This window comes from Panulirus ornatus, chromosome 15 (genome assembly GCF_036320965.1).
Source record: "Panulirus ornatus isolate Po-2019 chromosome 15, ASM3632096v1, whole genome shotgun sequence".
NCBI lineage: Eukaryota > Metazoa > Arthropoda > Malacostraca > Decapoda > Palinuridae > Panulirus > Panulirus ornatus.
The window spans coordinates 18,327,673-18,345,611 of NC_092238.1; the positions used below are offsets into that span (position 1 = coordinate 18,327,673).

General features: G+C 44.7%; 1 protein-coding gene across 6 annotated transcripts in view; it reads left to right on the forward strand.

Annotated features, from left to right (window-relative positions):
- Nucleotides 1-17,939, forward strand: part of LOC139753737 (uncharacterized) — an 822,625-nt gene that overhangs the window by 733,527 nt on the left and 71,159 nt on the right. For all 6 annotated transcript variants that reach the window (XM_071670529.1, XM_071670534.1, XM_071670533.1 and 3 more), the window contains one exon: nt 9,322-9,410. In XM_071670529.1, the coding sequence (XP_071526630.1) occupies nt 9,324-9,410 (87 nt within the window). In that variant the 5' untranslated portion in view covers nt 9,322-9,323. The remainder of the gene's footprint in view (nt 1-9,321; nt 9,411-17,939) is intronic.

The window sequence follows — 17,939 nt, forward strand, 5'->3', positions numbered from 1 at the left end:
ATCCTGCCATGTTACGCTGTTGTGGCCATCCATCCTGCCATGTTACGCTGTTGTGGCCATCCTGCCTGCCATGTTACACTGTTGTGGCCATCCTGCCTGCATGTTACACTGTTGTGGCCATCCATTCCGCCATGTTACACTGTTGTGGCCATCCTCCCAAGTTACAATGTTGTGGCCATCCTGCAATGTTACGCTGTTGTGGCCATCCTGCCTGCCATGTTACGCTGTTATGGAAATCCATCCTGCCATGTTACACTGTTGCGGCCATCCTGCCTGCATGTTACACTGTTGTGGCCATCCATCCCGCCATGTTACACTGTTGTGGCCGTCCTGCCATGTTACAATGTTGTGGCCATCCTGCCACGTTACACTGTTGTAACCATCCTGCCTGCCATGTTACACTGTTGTGGCCATCCTGACTGCATGTTACACTGTTGTGGCCATTCATCCTACAATGTTACACTGTTGTGGCCATCTTGCCTGCGTGTTACACTGTTGTGGCCATCCATCCTCCCATGTTACACTGTTGTGGCCATCCATCCTGCATGTTACACTGTTGTGGCCATTCATCCTACCATGTTACACTGTAGTGGCCATCCCACGATGTTATACAGTTGAAGGTCAGGAAAATGAGACCTTCTGACAAAACTTTATAATGTCATTTTTAGTATTATTATGTGGTTATGTCTCCCCTTACCTCACTGATCTATGATTCTCATATTTCTTCCAGTATCAGAACATGCTTGTGGAGATCCAGTGATCTGTCACTTATTGTGTTACTTTGTATTTGTGTTAAACGATGAGATTATCTCGTGTACCTGGTGTGTGGTGTGTGTGTGTGTGTGTGTGTGTGTGTGTGTTGTGTGTGTGTGTGTGTGTGTGTAGCCTGGGGGCTGCCATCAGCATGGTCGACGTCACTCTCACCATACGTCAACATCATACCATCAGCTCTCTCAGACGATGACACTGAAGTCATCATCTTCCTCCACTCCCATGACAAGTCTCTCTCTCTCTCTCTCTCTCTCTCTCTCTCTCTCTCTCTCTCTCTCTCTCTCTCTCTCTCTCTCTCTCTCTCTCTCTCTCTCTCTCTCTCTCTCTCATTTTCTACACTGTTCTTTCCCTTCCCTTTTTCACTTCCCATTCTCTTTGCTCCCAGTCTCTACCTGAAGAATAATGACATGGTTCACGACCCCGGAGCCCGAGGAAACATTTTGTTTTTAGTTTGTATTTACATGTGAAGAGACAGTTCATGTCCTTGATGTAGTTTCATTGTTAAGTAAGACAGGGAAAGTGTACGTGGTATAATGACACAAACTGGTGTTACATCATGGCATGGAGTAAGAATAAATAAGAAGGTAGACCACATAAGGTTACCCAGGACAACGTATAAGAGAAACGTGAGATGGTTGTGCCTCTGACTGTTGTTTACCTGAAGTTATCTGCTACGTGGGAAGATCCAGAGCAAGAAAGTATGCTGGTGTAGAACCGTTGGTCAAAACAGGGACGGAATTACTGGCTGGACAATCATCTTCCACCTCAGCTTAACGTCTGTAGGTAGTTAACTCCATCATTCGGGGTAAGACCGGAAACCATTGAGAGGAACACCAGTTACGGTAAGATGGTCCACTAAGTCTTCATGTCTGGCACATTGACTTGATTTCTTTTATGATGTAATCAAAACGTGTGGTGAAAGTGAAGCAGTTGAAGTCATCTATCTTAAATTTGAGGAAAAATTCTGTGAAGTTCCACATCAAACGTTACTAACAGAAGTTAAGTCACATGGTATAGAGGTGGTGTGTACTTCCATAGCCAGGAAACTGGTTGACTGACCGTAAACAAACAATGGTCAGACGTAGGTACAGGAGGGAGGGGAACAGTCTCCTACAGCAACACATGTCATGGTCATAATAAGTTGCATCGTGAGATATCGAAGTTCCCAGATGTTACTCAGATGAGAAACAGATGTACATCAACAGTTCATTGTCTACAGTTTCCATCTGACATCGACAAACTGCTGGGCTGAGCTCACAGGTGACAAATGAATCTTGATATCGATAAATGTCAAGTTTTCCATGTGGGAAGATGTGAGTCACAGTAAGAAAACTGTGTCCAGCTACAGACGGTAAACCAGGAAAAACATTGGCCGTAGTAATCTATGGTGACCGAGAGCCAAGTCAAACAGTCCCACAGAAGCACTTCAAACGGAGAACGAAATTCTTACATTAATATAAGAAGATGGCTTTTAACTTTAAGTCTAGATCAATTATATTGTTTTGTACACTTTACTGATGTGTCCGTCCCCAACCTTGAATAATGTCGTCATCAGAAATAAGAAAACTCAAACGAATCACTGAGGCAAGCTTACATGATTCCTAAACTAACAAATTAAACTTATGGTACACGATTATATGACTTGAATTTATTGTTTAATCTATGATATTGTTAATATATGGCAATCCTTAACCATCCATGAGAGATATGGAACTGTGGCAACACCTTAACCATCCATGAAAGGTCTGGGTCTATGCAACCCTAACCCGACCATACGAGGTGCAGGAATATGGCAACCCTAACCCGTCCATACGAGGTGCAGGAATATGGCAACCCTAACCCGACCATACGAGGTGCAGGAATATGGCAACCCTAACCCGACCATACGAGGTGCAGGAATATGGCAACCCTAACCCGACCATACGAGGTGCAGGAATATGGCAACCCTAACCCGACCATACGAGGTGCAGGAATATGGCAACCCTAACCCGACCATACGAGGTGCAGGAATATGGCAACCCTAACCCGTCCATACGAGGTGCAGGAATATGGCAACCCTAACCCGACCATACGAGGTGCAGGAATATGGCAACCCTAACCCGACCATACGAGGTGCAGGAATATGGCAACCCTAAGAACCAGAGACTTCGCAGAATACATCGGGTCTAGAGTGTGCCATTTGCTTCACTCCTGCAGTGAAGGTCCAAAATCTTCTTGAATACATGTATATTTGGATCCTTGTGGCCAAGAGTTTCATTTACAAGACAGTCCAGCATCATCGTAATACTGGAAATGCTTTTAAGGAAGTTTCTCCCAGGCAAACGTATATCAGTTTGATCCTAGGAGGGAGCGTGGATTGACCATGACTTGGCCCGAGCGCCATGTTCATGGCGTCAAGGACAGCGCCAAGATCAGGTTAAGTCGACACATGACCTTGACGAACATGAGGGGGAGAGAGGGGCGGGGTGGGATCCATGCTGCTCTCTCTCTCTCTCTCTCTCTCTCTCTCTCTCTCTCTCTCTCTCTCTCTCTCTCTCTCTCTCTCTCTCTCTCTCTCTCTCAATATCAGCTGGTGGGCAGCCACCGGCCAGGGAGGTACATTACCAGTACTACCGGTCTGGTTACCGGGAGGGTTAGTGCACGCACAGTGAGCCATATATTTAGTGGCGGTCAAAAGTCATTCCTTTAAGCTAAATATCTGTCACACTTCCTGCCTCACCCACCTAGCTCTCTGTCCACAAACACACAATCGTTCCTTCTCATGAATATAACTTGACAACATGGAACTCACAAACGTGTTTAATATGCTCAAACTGCATTGAAGGACGTAAACAAACTGTAGAGATTGCAGGTTGAGCTGCCAGACTGGGAAACAAACCCTATGAGAGCCAATTAAGCGACCTGATTCTGTTAAGCGTAGAAAAGAAGAGGTTAAGTGGCGGTGTAATACAGGTGCTCAACATTATCAAATGTTTCGATGATCTCGATATAATGAGCTACTTACGGATAGATTGGTCTTATTCCACTGTTAAGAATGGATACAAACCAGAGGGTAACACGCTTTACCTCGAGTGAGAAGTTCTTTTCTTTCAAGAGAAACGTTGACATATGAAATAACCTCCCAGTGACAGCTGGTGAAAAGACATGATACGGATTTCAAGCCCACGACTCTGACATTATTTGTGCTGCCTTAGTCATGTGAAAGGTTGACAGATTATTATCTTTGAAACATGTGTATATCTTCCATGTCTTTCTTACTCCTGTACTATGTGAGTTTCTGATGAAACATGTGTATATCTTCCTAGTCTTACTTCAAGACTATGTGAGTTTCTGATATCTTTCACTGTCACAAACAGCCTTAATAGGATTCGCTGGTATGCTTCTGTTTGTGCAATTCCTATGTATTTATAACTGTACGTTTCTTATAGTACGCTCCAACCTTGCCTGCTGGCAATATCTCATCGTAAGAATTCTCTCTCTCTCTCTCTCTCTCTCTCTCTCTCTCTCTCTCTCTCTCTCTCTATATATATATATATATATATATATATATATATATATATATATATATATATATATATATATATATATATATATATATATATATATACATGTATATATATATATATATATATATATATATATATATATATATATATATATATATATATATATATATATATACATATATATATATATATATATATATATATATATATATATATATATATATATATATATATATATATATATATATATATATATATATATATATATATATATATATATATATATATATATATATATATATATATATATATATATATAGGGGTCCCGGGTTCGATCCTGGCTGTTGGAGGTTTGTATGTTCTATGAAGGTGCGCGTTCATATGCACTTTATTCGTATATATATATATATATATATATATATATATATATATATATATATATATATATATATATATATATATATATATATATATATATATATATATATATATCCTACTATTCACCATTTCCCGCGTTAGCGAGGTAGCGTTAAGAACAGAGGACTGGGCCTTTGAGGGAATATCCTCACCTTGCCCCCGCCTCTATTCCTTCTTTTGGAAAGAAAGAAAAAACGAGAGGGGAGGATTTCCAGCCCCCGCTCCCTCCCCTTTTAGTCGCCTTCTACGACACGCAAGGAATACGCAGGAAGTATTCTTTCTCCCCTATCCCCAGGAATATATATATATATACATATATATATATATATATATATATATATATATATATATATATATATATATATATATATATATATATATATATATATATATATATATATAGGGAGAGAGAGAGAGAGAGAGAGAGAGAGAGAGAGAGAGAGAGAGAGAGAGAGAGAGAGAGAGAGAGAGAGAGAGAGAGAGATTCCACGGGGAAAATGAAACACGATAAGTTCCCAAGTGCACTTTCGTGCACAATAGAGAAACTGTCCAAATCATGTTTTGAACGATCACATGTTTACCAAATGGCGTCCTAGCTTCGTCTCTTCGATGTATATCAACTGACTTATATTTCTCTCTTGTGTCTCCCCTGATGATGTGATTATTACAAGAAAGTGCACTTGGAAATTTATCGTGTTTCATTTTCCCCGTGGACTCATAGGAATATCTTGATCACGCGCAAAATTGTGATCCTTTCCAATATATATATATATATATATATATATATATATATATATATATATATATATATATATATATATATATATATATATATATATATATATATATTTGTTATTTATTACTCTTTGTCGCTGTTTCCCGTGTTAGCGAGGTAGCGCAAGGAAACAAACGAATCAATGGCCCAACCCACCCACATACACATGTATATACATACACATCCACACACGCACATACACATACCTATACACCTCAACGTATTCATATATATTTATATACATACACAGATATATACATGTATTCACATGTACATAATTCATACTTGCTGCCTTCATTCATTCTCGTCGCCACCCCGCCACACATGAAATGATAACCCCCTTCCCCCCGCATGCACGCGAGATACTCTAGGAAAAGACAACAAAGCCACCTTCGTTGACACTCAAGTCTCTAGCTGTCATGTACAATTCACCGAAACCACAGCTCCCTTTCCACATCAAGGCCCCACAAAACTTTCCATGGTTTACCCCAGACGCTTCACATGCTCTGGTTCAATCCATTGACAACATGTCGACCCCGGTATACAACATCGTTCCAATTCACTCTATTCCTTGCACGCCTTTCGCCCTCTTCTATGTTCAGGCCCCGATCGCTCAAAATCTTTTTCACTCCATCCTTCCACCTCCAATTTGGTCTTCCACTTCTCGTTCCCTCCACCTCTGACACATATATGCTCTTTGTCAATCTTTCCTCACTCATTCTCTCCATGTGACCAAACCATTTCAAAACACCCTCTTCTGCTCTCTCAACCACACTATTTTTATTACCACACATCTCTCTTACCCTTACATTACTTATTCGATCAAACCACCTCACACCACATATTGTCCTCAAACATCTCATTTCCAGCACATCCACCCTCCTCCGCACAACCCTATCCATAGCCCACGCCTCGAAACCATATAACATTGTGGGAAGCACTATTCCTTCAAACATACCCATTTTTGCTTTCCGAAATAATGTTCTCGCCTTCCACACATTTCTCAACATATATACTCGAGTATATATATTCATGCTTGCACGTCTTCATCCATTCCCGACGACACCTCGCCCCACAGGAAACAACATCGCCATATCCTGCGTCAGCGAGATAACGCCAGAAAACAAACGAAGAAAGGCCATATTCGCTCACATTTAAACACGAGCTGTCATGTGTAATGCACATCCAGGCCCCAAAGGCCTTTGCATGTTTTATCCCGAGAGTCTCACAAGCCCTGGTTCAGTCCACTGACGGCATGTTGACCCCAGTATGCCACATCATTCCAATTTACCCTATTCTGTGCACGTCTTTCACCCTTCTGCATGTTAAGGCCTCGATTGCTCAAAATCTTTTTCAGTCCATCCTTCTATCTCCAAGTTGGTCTCCCACTTCTCCTCGTTCCCTCCACTTCTGACACATATATCCTCTTTGTCAACCATTCCTCACTCATTCTCTCTATATGTCCAAACCATTTCAATACACACTTTTCTGCTCTTTCAACCCTCTTTTTCATTTCCACACATCTCTTTTCATTACTAAAACAAATCACCTCACACCATCTAACATCCAACACATACACCCTCCTCCGCACACCCCTAAGGCCTATGCCTCGCAACCATATAATATTGTTGGAACTACTGTTTCTTTAAACATTACCATTTTTGTTATCTGAGATAACGCTCTCTCTTTCCACACGTTCTTCATCGGTCCCAGAACATTTGCCCCCTCGCTAACCCTATGACTCGCTTCAGGTTCCATGGTTCCATTCACTACTAAGTCCACTCCCAGACATCTAAAACACTACACTTCCTCCAATATTTTTCCATTCAGACTTAAGTCCCAGCTAACTTGTCCCTCAACCCTGCTAAATCTAATGACCTTGCTTTTTCATATTTACTCTCAACTTTCTCCTTTCACACACTCTTCCAAACTCGTTCACCAACTTCTGCAGTTCTTCACTCGAATCAGCCACCAAAGCAATATCATCGGCGAACACCAGCTGACTCACTTCCCAGGCCCTATCATCCCCAACAGACTGCAGAATTGCCCCTCCCTCCAAAACTTGTATTTATTTCCCTGACCACTCCATGGTTATTCAATTTGTTTATGGAAATAAACAAATTAACAACCATGGTGACAGCACACACCCTTGCCACAGACTGATCTTCACTGGGAACCAATCACTCTCCTCTCTTCCTACTCGTGCACACGCCTTGCACCCTTGATAAAAACTTCTCTACTTTTAGCAGCATACCTCCCACGGCATATATTCATAAGACCTTCCGAAAAGCATCTCTATCATCTTTATTATATGCCTTCTCCAGTTTCGTAAATGTCACATACAAATCAGTAAGTTTTTTTAGTATTTATCACACCCATTCTTCAAAGCAAACGCCTGATCCACACATCCTTCACCAGTTCTGAAACCACACTGCTCCTCCCCAGTATTATGCTCTACACATGTTTTCCCCAACTCAATCAACATCCTTCCATACAATTTTCCAGGTACACTCAACAAACTTATACCTCTGTAGTGTGAACATTCACCTTCGTTCCCTTTGCCTTTGTACAGTGGCACTGCACATGCATTCCGCCAATCCTCAGGTGCTTCACCATGTCCATCCTTACATTGAATATCCTTACCATCCAGTCAACAACATAGTCACCCCCTTCTTGATAAATTCAATTGCAATATCATCCAATCCTGCCGCCTCGCCGGATTTCATCTTCCACAAAGACTTCAACACCTCTTGTCTTTTCACTAAACCACTCTCCCTGATTCTCTCACTTCGCATACCACCCCCGACCAAAACATCCTATATCTGCCACTCTATCATCAAACACATTTAACAATCCTTCAAAATACTCACTCCATCTCCTCTTCACTCCGTCACTACCTGTTATCACTTCTTTTGCCCTCTTCATCGATGTTCCCATGTGTTCTCTTGCCTTTTCCAAACAATCTTCACTTCTGTCTAAAGCGTAGCTCATTTCATCACTAATGTCTAAGAGGTTTGTTACATATGACCCCTTAACCCTGAATTCATGTGCCTGCTACTGCTGCTGTGGGTGTTGCTGTGTGTCTGCTCCTCTGTGGACGTTGCTGTGTACCTATTTTGCTGGGTGCCCGCTCTGCTGTGGACGTTCTTGTGTGCCTGTTCTACCCTGAATGTTCCTTTGTGCCTGCTCTGCTCTGGACTCTACTGTGTGTCCGCTCTGCTGAATGCGTGATTTGCTGTGGACTCTACTGTGTGCCCGCTCTGCTGAGTGTGTGCTCTGCTGTGGACTCTACTGTGTGCCCGCTCTGCTGAGTGTGTGCTCTGCTGTGGACTCTACTATGTGCCGCTTTGCTGAATGTGTGCTCTGCTGTGGACTCTACTATGTGCCCGCTCTGCTGAGTGTGAGCTCTGCTGTGGACTCTACTGTGTGCCCGCTCTGCTGGGTGTGTGCTGTGCTGTGCACTCTACTGTGTGCCCACTCTGCTGAATGTGTGCTCTGCTGTGGACTCTACTGTGTACCCGCTCTGCTGAATGTGTGCTCTGCTGTGGACTCTACTGTGTGCCCGCTCTGCTGAGTGTGAGTTCCGCTGTGGACGTTGATGTGCGACCGTTTTTCTGTGGACATTGCTGGGAAAGAACCCAATGTCTCATTCAAGATGTTCATTAATGATTAATGTTTCTATTGCAGACTGAAGATGTGAAACACACACACACACACACACACACACACACACACACACACACACACACACACACACACACACACACACACACACACACACACACACACACACACAGACATGCGCGCGCGCGCGTACATATCAGGTCACTAATGGAGCATTTATCGTTTCAGCCATGATGACGACGATAGCCAATTGGACGACGCTGGTCGTCCTGTCGTTCCTGGCCCACCTCACAGTCGCCCAGACCCTACCCTTGACGGTAAGTCCACCTGCCAGCCCATGTTCTCACCCACCATGATCTAGAGTCACCTGCCAGCCCATGTTCTCACCCACCATGATCTAGAGTCCACCTGCCAGCCCATGTTCTCACCCACCATGGTCTAGAGTCCACCTGCCAGCCCATGGTCTCACCCACCATTACCTGGAGTCTACCTTCTAACCCATGGTCTCACCCACCATGACCTAGAGTCTACCTTCCAGCCCATGTTCTCACCCACCATTACCTGGAGTCTACCATCCAGCCCATGGTCTCACCCACCATGACCTGGAGTCTACATTCCAACAAAATTTCTCACCCACTATGACCTGAAGTCTACCTCCAAACCCATGTTCTCACCCACCATGACACGGAGTTTACCTTTCAATCCATGTTTTCAACCACCATGACCTTAAGTCTTCCTCCCAGACCATGTTTTTATCCACCGCGTCTGACATGACTTGAAGTCTACTTCTAGACCCATGTTTTCAACCCTCATTACCTGACATCTACCTCTAAACCATGTTCTCAACTACCAAGACCTGAAATCTACCTCCCAGCCGATGATCTCACCCACCATGACCTTGACTCTACATTCCAACCCATGTTCTCCATCATGACCTGGAGTCGACCTTCCAACCCATGTTCTCAACCACCATGACCTGGAGTCTACCTCCTAGCCTATATTTTCACCCACTGCGTCTTGATATCTACCACCAGACCTATGTCCTCAAACACCATGACATGAAGTCTACCACCAAACCCATGTCCTCAACCACCATGACTGAAGTCCACCTCCCAACCCGTGTTTTTAACCACCACAACTTGAAGTCTACCTTCCAACCCATGTTCTCAACCACCATGACCTGAAGTCTACCTACAAACCCATATCATAACAACCATGACCTGAAGGCTACCTCCTAACCTATGTTCTCAACCACCATGACCTAAAGTCTACATCACAGCCGATGTTCTCACCCACCATGACCTTGAGTCTAACTCCCAACCCATGTTCTCAACAGACATGACCTTGACCCTACCTCCTACCCCATGTTTTCACCTACCATGAGTTGAAGTCTACTTTCAAACACATGTTCTCAATCACAATGGCCTGAAGTCTACCACCAGACCCATGTCCTCAACCATCATGAGACCTGGAGTCTACCTTCTAACCCATGTTCTCACCCACCATAACCTGAAGTCTACCTTCCAACTCTTGTTCTCAAACACCATGACTTGGTGTCTACCTTCCAACCCATGTTCTCAACCACCATTACCTGGATTCTACTTCCTACCCATGTTCTCAACCTCCATGACCAAGGGTCTACCTCCCTGCCCATGTTTTCGCCCACCTTGACCTGAAGTCTACCTCTAAACCAAGGTTCTCAACCGCCATGACCTGAAGTCTACATCTAAACCAAGGTTCTCAACCACCATGACCTGAAGTCTACCTCCCAGACCATATTTTCAACCACCATTACCTGAAGTCCACCTCCCAACCCATGTTCTCAACCACCATGACCTGAAGTGAACTTTCCAACCTATGTTCTCAACCACCCTGACCTGAAGCCTACCTCCCAACCCATGTTCTCAACCACCTAGACGTGAAGTCTACCTACCAACCCATGTTCTGAGCCAGCTTGACCTTGAGCCTATCTTCCAACCCATGTTCTCACCCACTATGACCTCGAGCCTGCCCTCCAGCCCATATTCTAACCCGCCATGGCCTGAAGTCTAACTTCAAACCCATGTTCTCACCCACCATGACACGGAGTCTACCTTTCAACCCATGTTCTCAAGCACAATAACCTCAGTCCACCTCCCAGCCCATGTTTTTACCCACCATGACTTGAAGTCTACCTCCAAACCCATGTTCTTAACCACCATGACCTGAGGTCTATCTCCAAAATCATGTTCTCAACAACCATAACCTGAGGTCTACCTCCCAACCCCTTGTTCTCAAGCACAATGACCTTCAGTCTACCTCTCAGCCCATGTTTTCACCCACCATGACTTGATGTCTACCTCCAAACCCATGTTCTCAATCACCATGACCTGAAGTCTACCACCAAACCCATATCCTCAACCACTATGTCCTCAACCACCATGACCTGGAGTCTACCTTCCAACCCATGTTCTCACCCACCATGATCAGGAGTCTATCTTCCAACTAATGGTCTCACCCACCAAGACCGGAGTCTACCTTCCAACTCATGTTCTCAACCTCCATGACCTAAAGTCTACCTCCCTGCCCATTTTTCACCCACCTTGACCTGGAGTGTACCTCGAAACCCAGGTTCTCAACCACCAGGACCTTAAGTCTACCTCCCAACCCATGTTCTCAACCAACGTGACCTGAAGTGAACCTTACAACCCATGTTCATAACCAGCATGATCTGAAGCTTACCTCCCAACCAATTTTCTCAACCACCTAAACGTGAAGTCTACCTTCCAACCAATGTTCTTAACCACCTTGAACTTGAGTCTACCTTCCAACCCATCTTCTCACCCACTATGACCTGGAATCTACTTTCCAACCAATGTTCTCACTCACCATGACTTGGAGTCTACCTTCCAAATCATATTCTCACTCACCATGACCTGGAGTCTACCTTCCAACCAATGTTCTCACTCTCTATGACCTGGCGTTTACCTTGCAACCCATGTTTTCACCCACCATGCCCTGAAGTCTGCCTCTCATGAGATGTTCTCAACCACCAAGACCTTGAGTCCACCTCCAAGCCCATGTTTTCATCTACAGTGACCTAAAGTCTACCTCCAAACCCATATTCTTCACCGCCATGACCTGAAGTCTACCTCCAAACCCATGTTCTTAACCACCAGGAACTGAAGTGTACCTTCCAACCCATGTTCTTAACCACCACGACCTGAAGTCTACATTCTAACTCATGATCTCACCCACCATGACCTGAAGTCTATCTCCCAACTCTTGTTCTCATCCATTATGTCCCGAAGTCTACCTTCCAACCCATGTTCTCAACCACCATGAACTGGAGTCTACCCCTACCCATGTTCTCATCCACCATGGCCTGAAGTATACCTTCCAACCAATGTTCTCAACCACCATAAACTGAAATAAACCTCCCAACCCATATTCCTAGTCACCATGTCCTGAATTCTACCTTTCATCCCATACACTCAACAACCACCATGACCTTGAGTCTACCCCAACCCATGACTTTAACCACCATGACCTAACGTCTACCTCCCAGCCGACGTTCTCACCCACCATGACCTTGAGTCTACATTCCAACCCATGTTCTCACTCACCATAACCAGGAGTATACCTTCCAACCCATGTTCTCACCCACCATGACCTGAAGTCTACCTTCCATGCCATATTCTCAACCACAATTACCTTAAGTCTGCCTCCCAGCCCATGTTTTCACACACCATGACCTGAGGTCTACCTCCAAACCCATGTTCTCAACCACCATGACCAGAAGTCTACCTCCAAACCCATGTTCTCACCACCATGACCTAAAGCCTACCTCCTAATCCATGTTCTCAACCATCTTGGCCTAAGGTCTACCTCCCAACTCATGTAATCAACCACCATGACCTTGAGCCTACCTCCCAACACATGTTCTCAACAATTGTGACCTGAAGTCTCCCTCCCAGCCAGTGTTCTCACCCACCAAGACCTGAAGTCTACTTCAAACCCATGTTCTCAACCACCATGACCTGATGTCTATCTCCAAACCCATGTTCTGAACTACCATGACCTGAAGAGTTCATTCTAACCCATGTTCTCAACCACCATAACTTGAAGTCTACTTTCCAATCCATTTCTCACCCATTATGACCTGGAGTTTACCTTCCAACCCTTGCTCTCAACCACGATGACCCATCATGACCTGAAGTTTACCTCCAAATCCATGTTCTCAACCATCATGACCTGAAGTCTACCACCCAACCCATGTTTTCAACTCCCATGACCTGAAGTGTACCTTAAACCAATGTTCTCAACCATCATGACCTGAAGTCAGCCTCCCAACCCATGTTCCCAGTCACTATGTCCTGAATTCTACCTTCCATCCCATGTCCTCAACAACCACCATGACCTTGAGTCTACCCCAACCTATGTTTTCAACCACCATGACCTGACGTCTACCTCCCAACCGATGTTCTCACCCATCATGGCCTTGAGTCTACTTTCCAACCCACGCTCTCAATCACCATGACCAGGAGTCTACCTTCCAACCCATTTTCACACCTACCATGACCTGCAGTTTACCTTTCATGCCATATTCTCAACAACCATGACCCTGAGTCTACCTCCCAGCCCATGTTTTTACTCACCATGACCTGAGGTCTCTGAAGTCTACCTCCCAATTCCTGTTCTCCACTACCATGACCTGAAATGGACCTTTCATCCCATGTTCTCAACCACCATGACCTAAAGTCTACCTCCCAACCCATGTTCTCAACCACCATAACCTGAAGTCTACCTCCCAACCCATATTCTCAACCAGCAAGTCCTGGAGTCTACCTTCCAACCCATTTTCTCAAGCACCATAACCTGGATTCTACCTCCCAACCCATGTTCTCAACCATCATAACCTGAAATGTACCTTTCAACCCATCTTCCCAACCACCACGTCTCAACCCATGTTCTCAATCACTATGACCTGATATCTACCTTCCAACCAATGTCCTCAACCAGCTTGACCTTAAGTCTACCTCCTAACCCATATTCACAATCACCATGACCTGAAGTCTACCTCAAACCCGTGTTCTCAACCAACATGACCTGAAGTCTACCTCCAACCACTTGTTTTCAACCCAATGACCTGAAATCTACCTCCCAACCAGGTTCTCAGTCACCATGACCTGAAGTGTACCTTCCAACCAATGTTCTCAAACATCATTACCTGAAGATACTTCCCAACCCAGTGTTCTCAACTAACTTGACCTGAAGTCTGCCTCCCATCCCATGTTTTCACCACTATGACTTGAAGTCTATCTTCCAACCCATGTTCATAACCACCATAACCTGGAGTATACCTTCCAACCCATGTCCTCAACCAACATGGCATGATTTCTACCTCCCAGCCGGTGTTCTCACCCACCATGACCTGGAGTCTACCTTCTAACCCATGTTCTCAACCACCATGATCCTGAGTCTACCTTTCAACCAATGTTCTCCACCACCATGCCTTCAGTTTACCTCCCAGCCTATGTTTTCACCCAACATGACTTGAAGTCTACCTCCTAACCAATGTTTTCAAGCACCATGAACTGACGTCTACCTCCAAACCCATGTTCTCTACCATCAAGACCTGAATTCTACCTTCCACCCAATCTTAACACCCACCATGACTTGGAGTCTTCCTTCCAACCCATGTTCTCAACCACCATGACCTTAAGTCTACCTCCTAACTCATATTCTCAATCACTATGGCGTGAAGTCTACTTCATACCGGATGTCCTCAACCACCATGACCTGGAGCCCACCTTCCAACCCATGTTCTCAACCACTATGACCTTAAGTCCACCTACCACCCCATGTTTTCACCCACCATAACCTGAGGTCTTCCTCCAAACCCATGTTCTCAACCACCATGACCTGAAGTCTACCTTCCAAACCATGTACTCAACCACTATGACCTGAAGTGTACTTTCCACCCCATGTTCTCAAAAACCATGGCCTGACGTCTGCCTTGTAACTCATGTTCTCACCCACCATGTCCTGAAGTCTATCTCCCAACAAATGTTCTCAACCACCATGACCTGGAGTTTACCTTCCAACCCATGTTCTCAACCACCATTACCTGAAGTCTACCTCCCAGCTGATATTTTCGCCCACCATGACCTGGAGCCTAATTCCAACCCATGTTCTCAACCACCATGAGCTGGAGTCTACCTCCCAACACATGTTTCCACCCACCATGACTTGAAGTCTACCTCCCAACCCGTGTGCACAACCACTATGACCTGAAGTGTTCCTTCCAACCCATGTTCTCAAAACCATAACCTGAAGTCTGCCTCTCAACTCATGTTCTCAACCACCAAGACCTGAAGTCTATCTCGCCACTCTTGTTCTCAATCACCATTACCTGAAGTCTACCTCCCAACCCATGTTTTCAACCACCATGAATTGGAATTTACCTTCTAGTCCATGTTCTCAACCACCATTACCTGAAGTCTGCCTCAAAGCCGATGTTTTCGCCCACCATGACCTGGAATCTACCTTCCAACCCATGTTCTCAACCTCCTTCACCTGATGTGTACCTCCCAGCAAATATTTGCACCTACCATGACTTGAGGTCTACCTCCAAACTCATGTTCCCAATCACCATGACCTGAAATCTACCTCCCAACCCATGTTCTTAGCCACCATGACCTGAGGAGTACCTTCCAACCCATGTTCTCAACCAACATAACCTGGAGTCTACCTTAAAACCCATGTTCTCAACCACCATGACCTGAAGTGTATCTTAAAACCCATATTCTCAACCACCATGACCTGAAGCCTATCTCCCAACCCATGTTCTCAACCACCTTGGCCTGACGTCTACCTCCTAATCCATGTTCTCCATCACCATGACCTGAATTTTTCCTCCCAACCCATGTTCTCAACCCCCATACCCTGAAGTCTAACTCCCAGCCGATGTTCCTACCCACCATGATCTGGAGTGTACATTCCAACAAATAGTCTCAACCACCATGACCTGAAGTCTACCTCCCAGGCCATGTTTTCAACCATCATGACCTGAAGAAGTACCTTCAAACCTATGTTCTCTACCAACATCACCTGAAGTCTACCTCCCAACCCGTGTTCTCAACCACCATGACCTGGAGTCTACATTCCAACCCATGTTCATAACCACCATAACCTGGAGTATACCTTCCAACCCATGTTCATAACCACCATAACCTGGAGTATACCTTCCAACCCATGTCTCAACCACCATGAGCTGGAGTCTACCTCCCAACACATGTTCTCAACCACTATGACCTGAAGTGTACCTTCCAACCCATGTTCTCAACCACCATGACCTGAGGTCTCTGAAGTCTACCTCCAACCATGTTCTCAACCACCATAACCTGGAGTATACCTTCCAACCCATGTTCTTAACCACCATGACCTGAGGTCTCTGAAGTCTACCTCCCAGGCCATGTTTTCAACCACCATGACCTGGAATCTACCTTCCAACCCATTTTCTCAAGCACCATAACCTGGATTCTACCTCCCAACCCATGTTCTCAATCACCATGTACAAGTGCACAGTCATAGTTTTGCTGGAATACAACCCACTGAGATGCTTGCCTGGCTGTAGCCTGTGCACAATCTTGTAAGGAGACCAAGCCTCCTCCAGAGCAGCACAGCGCAGAGTCATCCATATACAGACTGCACGAGACACACTCTGGTACAACCTTGACAATGTCACATAGAGGACACATCTTCTGTCTGGATTCTCTTGTTTGAGAATCTGGTTCGCACCCAAAGTCTGCCTGAAAGGAAGTCGTGGAGGAAGACGGGTAGTGTTCCCCAGAACCCAAGGCCGGGTAGTTTCTGCAAATTACGAGTCTTCCTATACTGTCTATACTGTCACAAGGTTTTCCTGTGGTAAAGAAAACTGGTAACAAGTGACGCATGTGAGTGAAGGAGTTCCTGGTGGCATTTTCTAGTGTAACAAGGGAGTCGGATGCAGATCCCATCGCTTTTTACCAACCCAGATTAGAATGGAGATAGATTTTTTAAGTAACCGCATCACCATAAAAATGATCATTTTTTCAAGGAGTTTCCAGACACAACTGGTGAGGAATATTATCCTTGGGAACTGGGCATGATAGTTTCCTCATCCCACGTTGCTAGCAGTGTGTCCGCCCAGAAAATCCTGTTATACGGGAACAACTGGAAAATCAGAGAGTTCTCTGATCAGTGGTACGGAATATTATCACTACCTGGAGTCACCTTTAAGCTTTAAGTAGATTCCCTTTTCGCTCCTGGTAAAGGTTAGGTTAATGGGAGTCCTGCTGATCCTGTACCTTGGAACGATGGTGGTTTTTGTTCTTCTACCTTCAGGGTGACAGATCCAGCAGAATAATTCATTACTTATGAGTCATCTATTAATGTTCAAGTAGGATAGGAAACTGGTACATATTTACCTGCGACGTTGCAAACCTTTTCCCATACCATCAATAAGTGTGTCCCTGAAATTATGGAAACACATACTGCATCCAAGATGTACGTCTGACCTCCTTGAACATCCTTCTTGCATTACTGTAACATTGATCCATTAGTAATGAGCCAAGGTTGCATCGCTAGGTCGTCGTTTCAGCCGCCCTAATCAGCTTTTCTTAGTTTGATAATCTCAATAGATTTGACTACCAAAGTACAAGGAGCCGATGGCTCTTTAAGAAAAACAGCTTTGCTTCAAGGTGAACTGTGGTTGATATGCGGTCGACACTTTCTCGGACTGACAAAATCCTCGGGAGAGGCCAGCAGGACTGAAGGATACGAAAAGCCAGTCGAGACTGCATGTTGTTGTCATCAGTGTTGCA